Below are 10,578 nucleotides of genomic sequence, written 5' to 3'. Positions count from 1 at the left end.
GGGGAGCTTTCCACCCCTCACCGGAGGCTCCAGTAGCAAAGGAACAAAGGAACCGGACACAAGCAGGGAAGACGCTGGCGATTCCTCCAGTGCATCCCTGATTGGTACATTTTCAAAACCTGCTTCTGATTGGTCTGTTTTCAAGACCCAAAAGTTCACTGGACAACTGCCCATATATAAGCCCCTGAGCAGAGAGCCCAAGAGCAGATCACCTCAGACCTCTGAGGGAGAGAGAGCAAAGGAGCAAGAGCTGTAACAGTTACATCCTACCCTGCAAGGAGGTTCGGCTCTTTGTAAGAGCTGTGACACTTGTATAGAACCTATCTTACTACTGATCCTGCTCTGCAAGGTTTGGCTCTTTGTGAGAGCTGTAATACCTGTTGAGTAAGACCTAACCTACTGTTGATCCTGTGGTCCGTTGATTCATTCATTGAATAGTAAAGACCAAGAGCCTGAAAATCCAGTATCAAAAATCCGGTATCAGCATCTCTTCCCCATTGTGACATGCCTGCTGGCGTCACAATGGGGGAAAGATGGTGTCATTCAGCAACCAGAACTAGGAGAAATTACTTAGCAAAAAATTACAGTGCTTCCTCATCTCAGGTACTGTTCTGAAACTTGGCCAACATCAACTCACTGTTTCCTAACGGTGCCCTAAGCAGGTGCTACCATTATCCCCCTATTACAGACAAGGAACACGAGGCAGAGAAGGGTGACATAGCCACAGTCATAGCTGTGGTGCAGAGCAGCGCCCCCAAAGCCCACAAATATGTCATGTTCTGTGGCAAAGGGAGTTGAGGTAGCAGGTGGAATGAAGACTATGGATCAACCAACCTTAAGACATGGAGTCACCCTGGATTGTCAGGATGGGTCCGCTCAGTGTGGTAGAGGGGGCAGGACAGCCAGGGTCAGGGTGGTGCTGGGCGAGACTCCAGCAGCCACTGCAGGCTGCAGAGAGAGAGGATGAAGAGGCCAGGAGAGGTCAGGCTCTAGAAGCTGGGACAGTCAAGGACAGATTCTTCTCTTCAGCTTCCAGAAAGGACCGAAGTCCCCTTGGCATGCCGGTGTTGGCCCCAAGTGAGAGATCCATCTACAACGTGTGAGCTGACGGGTTTGTCACAATGGCAATAGGAAACTAATGGATCTGGGGCCGGGTGTGGGCAGCACTGCACTGGACATGGGGGTGGCTTTGGAACTGGGCAATGGGCAGAGGCCAGAAGAGTCTGAGGAGTTCAAGGAATGGCCCAGATCGCCACAAGCAGACTAGGGGTGGGAGCTGACATCAGCGCTATGCGGAGATGGTTCAGATGACGTCAGCACTACGCAGGGATGGTTCAGATGACATCAGCACTATGCAGGGATGGTTCAGAGGAAGCGGCCGTGAGCAGACTGAGAGTGGGAGCTGACATCAGCGCTACGTGGGGATGGTTCAGAGGAAGCCACATCCTCCTGGAGAACACCTGAGGGTGCTGGAGATGGTGGAGAGGGGCAAGGGGCAGAAAGCTCCTGGCACTGTGCTCTGAGTCTTGTGGGAGGCAGAGCCTGTGGGCAGCCAGCTGGGTATTCAGCGCAGGAGTTCCCCAAGCCAAATGGGGAAGGCGGGCTTCATTCCGGCCCCATTGTTCTTGTGTTTATGTTAAAATGCAGAAGAAGGAGATGCCTTGAGGAAGACCCATGGAGCAAGAAGAAGACCTACTACTTTGGGAAATTTATAGCTATTTAGACTGCGGAAAGGTCCAGTGGGGAGCCCCCCCACAGGAAGGCTGCTCCAGAGAGGAAGGTGTGGTGTGGCCCGAGGGAGCAAAGGTCAGAGCACCCATCACACGGAGGGCTCTTTGATAAGGACACCTCTGGGGGGCCATCAATCCATCTTGGCCTGCCCTCTGGGCCCCAGAGATACAAAGTCATTCCACATGCAAAATACATTCACCCATCCCCATGTCCCCAAAGACCTTGCACCAGCAGTTGGAAGCTGGCTGAGGGCTCAGGGCTGTTAGCTGCTTTTCTGGTGCAGCCTTTAGGGTCCGCATTGGGCTGCAATGTGACTCAGAGGTCAGCCTTGTCAAAGGGCTGCAGCCTGAGGAAGCAGGGCAGAGAGAGGAGGGCAAGGCGTCTCCAGCACCCTGGCCACGTGGCATCCACAAGGGCCCTGTTGTGTTTTCTTCAAACATTTTTGATGGGCACCTATGTCATTTACTGCCTTGCTTGCCCCCACCCAGAACCTAAAGCCCATGAGCCCTGGCCTAGCTCACTCGCTGCCGTAGAGTGAGGCCTACACAGTGCCCGGCGCAGAGGAGACACTCTGGTGACATTTGCTGGTGGTGGGCAGCGCCGTTTTATATTGTTCTGACCAATTGGTGACAGAGAAGAGGTCAGCGGCACATTCTCTTAGGGCCCCGTCTCCTCTCTGGACAACCTGCCTTCGCTTCCTGGACCTGCCAACTTGGGCACCATGGCCAGTCCATGTCTGCTGCCCACCTAGACTCAACAGGGAGGTGGTGAGCTGGGCCTGGACCTGGAAAGACCAAGGGGTAAACTCCACTTAACTTCTCCAAGCATCTGTCTCTAATGTGCAAATACTCACACCTGCCTCTGAAGGACTCTCCGTCCCCTGGGTGAGACAAAGTCCTACCCTCCCCAGCTAATCTGCTCTCCTGTCCAGCCCCTCCCACAGCCCGCTTGGCCGCTGCCAGGTCCTTGGTGTTTGTGGAAAAGCACACCCAGACTAAAACAGGGCCTTTGATCCAGTGCGGGCTTTCTATCATTTTTGTTTCACTCTTAGACACCCTAATGCCCTGTGCACACCGCACACCCCCGCCTCCTGTGACCCAAAGCAGCATTGAAAGCTGGGCTTCCCCCGTCATGAAAACACTGTGGGTTGGACAGCAAGTGTAAGAGCCAGACGGAAGGTGGAGAAAAGTAGGGACCCCAAGCGTGAAATTCTGAATTTCCCACAAGGATTATGGAAGAGGCACCTGTTCTGCCTCTTCCCCCCAGAAGCCCACCCCTGAGGAGGCAGGCACAGGGGCGACTGCACCCTGCTGCCCTGAGCACGTGCACACAGGAGGCCAGCACTGTACCGTGCTCCACTGAGCTTTCATTCGGGGTTCCAGGAACAAGATTGCAACAGCCCCGGCTGCCAGGAAATGAGCTGCCGCCCTGGGAGCCCTTCAAGATATCTGGGACATCACATCAGCACGCTTACAAAATCCTGCAACGCTCAGGACTTGGCAGCATCACGTCCTTGGCGCCGAAGAAGGAAGTGGCTGGTCACAATGAAAGTGCTACCCTTTACCCTCCAGCGAAGGGTCTGTCCCAGAAACTTCACCCCAAGTGGCCAGAGTCTGCCTGCAGTGTGGCCTCCATAGGGCTCTTGCCGCCCGTCCCCCTGCCCAATCCTGTATCATCATCTTATGGACCCAGTGCAGCAGTGAAGCCCACCCAGCCGAAAAAAGAGGCCAAGGGGCCAAGCTTTGTGCAAAATTGGCAGACAAGGGCACCGATTTGGTGCTGGATTTGGCTCCCAGAGTGTGCCCTCCAGCCTTAGGGAAGGCTCAGGGTGAGGAGTCAGCCTAAGTCAAGGGTGCGCCTTCACCAGGAGCACCTGGGGGCACTGCAAATAACTGAGTCAGGATGTTAACTGAGATAATAACAAAAAAGAAAGCATCAAAGAAAGCAAAGGGAGGGGGAGGGATGGAAGTGCCGGGTGAACGTCATTAATTCCGTTTTAAATAGAGAATTCATTATAATTTTGTTTACTCAGCAGACTGGTGTACCCAAGATGGCAATTTAAAAATCCTGGACAGGACCTTTGGGTATATGACTTTTTAAAGTGCTGACATAAAAGAAGTCTGAACCTAAAAGTTTCAGGCTTTCAAAAACTCAAAAAAATGTGCTACACTATTTCCAGCTTCTGCAATTATATAGGACAGGTACTGCCTTCCTCTTTTTTACGGGGAAGGAAATATATTCCATCATAACACTATACTCACCAGAGTTACTTCCAAAGTTAAACTGAAAGCTTGAATAGAGCCTCTGAGTTGTCTATCCGAAAAATCACTAAGACTATACACACTAAAAATAATTCATTATCTATCTTTAAAATGCTTCCACAGGAAATCACTCCAGGCCCACATGACATATACACGTATGTGAGCCAGGGCCAAGCAGAGCCAGCAAATAAACTGTAGAGTGCAAATCTGCTCTGGATGAAGGTCCGTAGACCCCAGTTCTACCTCCTGGTCTCCACTAAACCCAGGGGGGTGGGGGACACATTCTGTGCCTCAGTTTCTTCTCTTGTAAAAAGAAAGACTAATAATACTAGCTTTGCTCACCCCTCCAGGTTGTTCTGACTATCCAATGAGCTAATGCTCCTGAGGATACTTAAAAACTGAAAATGCTAAAACAACAACAAAGGCGCGTCCCCACAAGCAGGTGTGCGCAGGGAGGCGGCGCTCTGGAGCCCCGGGCAGCGTAGGTACACAGGTAGCACGTGGGTTCTCCTTGGAGCTGGGTTGCTTTCCTAGTGATAGGGTATCTGCTGCCAGAGGTCGGGCCCCTGTGCGCAGCCCAGGCGTCCAGTCCTGGGTAACAGCTGCCCTGAAGGTCGCCGTCTCTGTGGAACACCTGCTGGAAGCCCCTCCCTCACCCTCCGAAGGCAACCCCGGGGCTCACGCCCTCACCTGCGGTGTCCCAGATGGAGATGTTGTACGACCGCCACTGCTTCAGGTAGAAGGCGCCGCCCACCGTGCTGACCGTGTCCGGGAAGCGCCGCTCCATGTACCTCTGCAGCAGCGACGTCTTGCCCACGTTCATGTCTCCCAGCAGCACGATCTTCCCGTCGGGCTTCCGCATGTTCCCGCAGGCAGCCCCCTCCTGTGCCCCGCGGCCCCTGCCCGTGGCTGGCCCGCTCGTGCGCCCCGGGCGCAGCTGTGGGAGCGGGCTGCTGACCCCGAGATCGCTCGGATCCCGGACTCTCGGATGAGATCGGACGCGTTCGGGTTGGTGTGGCCGTAGACCCAAGGCTAGCAGTGACCCCGAACTCTCGTGAACTCGCAGGGACCTTCCTCTCTGTACTCCTGGGGAAGCAAGAGAGGAAGCGCGTCTCGGCGCGGGAGCAGGAGCTGAGACCCAGCCGAGAGCCCACGTCTAGTGCCCGGCCCGCTGCGGCCGGCCCCCTGGACCCCGCCCCTGACCGCCCGGCCCCGCCCCCTTCCCGGGTGCCCCCGCCCCCCGGACTTTGCTCTTCCGCCGGGATGAAGCCGCCCTTTCCAGCCCAGGGTGAGCTGGAGCGTCCCAGCTCCGCGCGGAGGACTGCTCGTGGCGGGGGTGGTGGGGGAGTGAAAGTTCCCCGAGCTCCTTCCGCCTCTCCCACTTGTTCGAACTGGTCTAACGCGGAGGCCGGGACCGCTGGGGCCGCCGCTTCGCCGAGCGGCGAAGGAGGGGCCGACCACAGCGGTGCAGTCCCGGAGCGAGCGCTGGAGACGCTCTTCGTCCCGCTCCCCTTAGGTGAAGCTGCTTCCTCCTACCACCCCATCTTGAGATGAAGTGCGTCTCTGCGGGTGCACACGTGTGAGCCCCCCAACCTACGTCACCGTCCGAACTTTCCCTTGAGTGAGCGGCTGCAGAGCCCGCCCCGAGACTCACTGTGCCTGATTAGCGAGGCTGGGGTGGGGGACGCTTTCTAGCACGGGGTTTTGTTTTTATTTATGTATTTATTTTACCTTTGCAAGAAGACTTTTACCCTATTTTGTGTATGAAAAGCCTACAGGCTTCCCTAATTAAAACTTAGAATGAAAATGTTACTTGGGAGGTTGCAATGACTCGCATTGAAATCTTCCTTCCTTTTTTTTTTGGTAGGACAAGCCATGAGACGCTTTTTTAGCCTGTGGGATTTAGTACGAAATTACCTCAGAAGAATGGACGCTCTAACTTGAGCCCTGGTGGGCAGTGTCACCCAGGCCTGGCCTGGCTGGGACAAGGCTTGTCCTTTGTTCCCGGTTACCTCCTCCGATGGAGGCCCTTTGATGAGGGCAGGCATTTCACACCCACTTGTTCCCACATCTACAGCTGCTGCGACCAGAGCCATTTGGGGCTGGAGTGGACCTGGACGTCCTGTGCTGAAAGGCACTCAGAGACCATACTGTCCTGCTGGGCACCAGGCTCCTCTCAGCCACCACTGTCTCTTCCTCCCAGCTAGCTGAACAGAATTCAGCACCTGTTGAATGGGTGTTGCATGCCAGTGTCCATCTAAGGAACAGAGGTTCTCAAATTTATTCGGAGTAGGGTATTGCCGTGGGAATACATGTGCCACAGTCAACTATTAGGTCATATTCAGGGAGAAAAAGGAAGACAAGGGCTTTTAAAGGGAAAACCAGGAGGATTACATAATTGTTTTGAGATCTGGGGCAACAAAGAACAATAACAAAGGGGACAGCCGTCTAGGGCTGGGCGGGCAGTCGGTGGGCAGACATTCTTGCAGAAGTACTTTTTGTGTAAGGCTTCAGTGGCCTTTGTGTGAGGCCAGCTTTTCCAGGGTGCTTAATGTTAGCAGGCGGAAGGCCCCGTTCCTGGCTTCCCCAGCTCTGCTTGTCAAGAGGTTCTCAGCATCCGTGACTCTGCTTTGATTCTTAGGGTGTTCCCACAGAACACAGTGCCAAGCCTGGGGGCACACAGACATGGTTACGGTTTGGTTCCTGCCCTCCAGAGGGTCACAGTCACCAAACTAAACCACGGCCTCAACCTTGAGCTCGTAAGTAGGTCTGAATGGTCCGCTGTGCAGGTCGGGCTCACAGAGGGGCCTCAAACAGAGCCTGGAGCCAGGTGCTCAAATGCCATCTGTGTGACCTGCTCCCACCGCTGGCCACAGTGGGGCCTGAGAGCCCACACGGCTGGGAGCCAGAGAGGGAAGCAGAGATGTAGGCCACGGCTCTGGCTCTGCCTCCAGCAGGGACTGTCCCATCTGTCCCCCCAACTCACGAGCTTTTGGATACAGAGGCAGGCGAGATCCTCCCCAGGGAGGTTACAAGGCAGCAGCGAATGCCAGGGACTATCTGGGCCCTGCCGGTGACAACTGTCTGGCATAACTTGTGTGGGGCCAGTTTTTCCCTTTTCAGAGGTTCTTTGTTCTGCTCTCATGGGGATTTTCATCTCTCCACATCCTTACGTGGCTTTCATCTTCCCATTCTCTCACCTGTAAGGCTTGCCCCTTTGTTTTAGGAAAACATTTAAAGCACGGAGAATAATACGTCAGATGCCAGCTGTGCACCCCTTGTTAACATTCCCCTTCCCCAGAGTGATTACACTTTCATGATTTAGGCATGTGCCTTCCAGGTTCATTTCAAAGATCTTTGCCACATGGACATGGAGCTATATTCATTTTCTGGGACTGCCCCATAGCAGAGTACCACACCTGGGAGGTGTAGACAACCGAAATTTCCTCTCTTTCGGTTGATGGCCAGGCTTCCTCTTCTGCCACAGAGCCCTTCTTGGCCTCCTCCAGCCTCCAGCCTCAGGCGTCTTCTTTCTGTGTCTCTTTTGTCTGTGTCGGAAGTTCCCTCTTCTTTTTTTTTTTTTTTTTTTGGCCGGGGCTGGGTTTGAACCCACCATCTCCGGTATATGGGGCCAGTGCCACACTCCTTTGAGCCACAGGCACCGCCCAGAGTTTCCCTCTTATAAGGATACCAGTCACGCTACACTGAGGCCGACCCTACTCCCCTGTGACCTCAGCCTCCGCCATGGCTTGTCTCCAAGTAGGGACATGTTCTGAAATATTGGGTATATTAGTCCGTTTATGCTGCTGATAACAAAGTTTTTGAAATGGGACGATTTATAAATAATGGAAACTTATTTCTCACAGTTGTGGAGGCTGCTGTCTAAGATTTAAGGTGCTGGCAGGTTCAGCGTCTAGTGAGGCCTATTCCTTACATCTTAGAAGGGCCCTGCTCCTTCAGCCTCACTGACAAGAGTGCACTAATCCAGTCACACAGGGTCCCCGCAGGTTGATCACACGCCAAAGGCCTCACCTCTCCATACCATCACCTTGAGTTAGGACAAGGTCTTCAGTAGCGGGAGGAGACGGGACAGTCACAGCCCGGCACATACACAGCTATAATAGCACAGGGAGCATTTGGGTCCCTACTGCTACATTCAAACCACAGATAGGTGCTGCAAACAGCCACCATGCTGCCCTCTCTGTGCTCTGTGGGTGACCAGGCCTGGCTGCACAGCTCTGCTGGATGAGGTGCGCGCTCTGAGCTGAGCACAGAGGCCCTGCTCACTCCCAGGCCACAACCTGCTGTTTGGGGTGTCTCCCTGCTGTGCACGGATTTCTCCGTGAGTCTCAAACACAGGTAATGTTACTGCCTGGCATTCTGATTCTCATACGAACCCCCTGTGTCGGCCCTGGGCTCTGACCTATGGGGCCCTGCAAGCTCATTCCTTCTGGAACCTACTGAGAAAGCTCCCGAGAGACCTGTGGCAGGACCATCGCAGAGTGTCTCTGCCTTCTGAGTGCCTTCTGTAACTGTCATCCCTCCTGCTGGATTGAGAACTTCTGTGGAGAGGACAGAGCTATGCTGCCCTGGACAGCTGAGTCAGATGGGAAGTGTGCCCTGCATGTGAGTACAGACATCACAGCCAGTCTCACAGCTCTGATTTCCTCATTCTCAAATAAGAGAGAAAGTTCACCAGGAAGGAACCAGTGGGGACAGAACTTCTGTGCGATGACATGCAGGCTGGCAGACAGAGGCGGCCCTCCCTGCTCGGCAACCCCATTGCCTTCTCTTCTGAATGCCCCAGGACACAGGGCACTGCAGTGCCGAGCCTTACCTCCCATGGTCTCTCACACGCCCATGGGGCCGCGCCCCCCCCACCGGTCATCCATGACCTCAGAGTGGCCCAGTCACCTCCCCCTTTCGACATATTTGTGGCCCTTACCTGGGTTTCCTCATTCTTTTTGAAAATCGATCCTGTGACCTTCCAAGCCTCCTAACCACAGGTGCCTCCACCTTCCCAGGAGCTGCCCGTGGTCACAGGTTGTGTCCTTTAAATTAATTCTCCAGACTAGGTCTCCTGCCTGTCTTCATCTGCGTTGAATGTGATGTCTGCATTTCCCTGCAATATAACCTTTGCCTCACTGAAATAAAATAATACCTGACAAGAGCAGACTTGGGACAAAACCTTTCTTAAAGACTCTAGGATTTCTGAAGATGAGAAAAATAAACAGGAAATAATGAAAGTAATATTGCTCCAAAGAGCCCCCCCCACTCAGGCTCTCCAGCCCTGGGCATGCCAGGGCTCTTCAATAGCCACTCGGCCCAATCTCCAGGTTCCATGGTCCTGGGGACTTTCTCAAGTGGCATCTCCAGGAGGTTTGGGATGTCAGAGGGAGGAGAAAACCAGGACGTCCCACGTGAGGGCTGAGCAGGGGCAGCAGCCAGCTGTCTTCAGGGTACAATCGGGTGTGCTGCCAACCTCAGAGCCCCCCTTGAAGTTTGGGCCCATAGAGACCTTCCTTAGTGTCAGATCTAAGGATGGGAATGGGTGTCCAGGAAGCCTGGTGGAAGTCCTCAAGTTGAGGCTCACTGCCCTCCATTCTCCCTCCTGCAGGACCAGGCAGCATCCGGGAAGCCCAAAAGTCTGTCCTCAGGGAAGCTGTCGGCATGGGAAGAGGTCCCCGGCTGTAAAACAGAATCTAGGGCCACGTAAGAGGTAGAGAATTCAAATGCGAGCCAGGGGGACTCTTGTAAGCCTGGAAACAGGTAGGGAAAAGACGGCAAAAACGCGTTCGCCAAAACAAAACACTGCTTTTCCATAGACTTGAAGCCAAGAGCTGAATATCAGTGTAGAAACTTGTTCCGTATTTCTTACTGTATTAAGCAAATACTTCCCAAAAGAAAATGCCTTTAAAATACAAAACAAAAATTTAAGAACAAAACATGAATGAACCCTAATGAAAAGGCTGAGCTGGTTAACAGTTGATCTGTGCATGGTGAGATCCCGCTTACCTATGTCCTGTTTTTATTTTCTACGTTGAATATACATTACTCTCATAATTTACACACAACAGAAGCTGTACTCATGTGTCTCTGTGTGTACACATGCATAGACAGATCGGTGCTTAATAAACAGGTGGTAGATAATGGACATGTCTGAAAAAGGAGAAAGATAATGAAGACATTTTTAGTTAATAACCCTATTTTAGCAGCTCTAGGTTTACAGAAACATTGAGCAAAAAAACACAGAGTTCCCAGCCAGGTGCAGTGGCTCACCCCTGTAATCCCAATTCTTTAGGAGGTCGAAATGGGGTCACCTGGGCTCAGGAGTTCAGGACCAGCCCAAGCAAGAGAGAGACCCTGTCTTTACTAAAAATAGGAAAATTAGCTCGGTATTGTGGTGAGTACCTGTAGTCCCATCTACTCAGGAGGCTGAGGCATGAGGTTTACTTGAGTCTAAGAGTTTGGGGTTGAGGCTGGGCACGGTGGTTCATGCTTGTAATCCTAGCCCTCTGGGATGCTGAGCTGGGTGGATTGCCTGAACTCACAGGTTTGAGACCAGCCTGAGCCAGAGTGAGATCTT

At 53.3% G+C, this 10,578-nt stretch overlaps 1 protein-coding gene across 1 annotated transcript in view; it reads right to left on the bottom strand.

Moving 5' to 3' along the window:
* The window catches only part of RAB20 (RAB20, member RAS oncogene family), a 28,362-nt gene extending 23,215 nt beyond the window's left edge, over window positions 1–5,147 (bottom strand). Inside the window, exon 1 of the mRNA XM_003799994.3 lies at window positions 4,683–5,147. Within this exon, the coding sequence (XP_003800042.1) occupies window positions 4,683–4,854 (172 nt within the window). The 5' untranslated portion in view covers window positions 4,855–5,147. The remainder of the gene's footprint in view (window positions 1–4,682) is intronic.
* Window positions 5,148–10,578: the final 5,431 nt, after the last annotated feature.

This window comes from Otolemur garnettii, unplaced genomic scaffold, assembly GCF_000181295.1.
Source record: "Otolemur garnettii isolate 467f Iridium unplaced genomic scaffold, OtoGar3 scaffold00161, whole genome shotgun sequence".
NCBI classification, from domain to species: Eukaryota; Metazoa; Chordata; class Mammalia; order Primates; family Galagidae; genus Otolemur; species Otolemur garnettii.
This window is presented reverse-complemented; position numbering and strand designations above follow the sequence as displayed.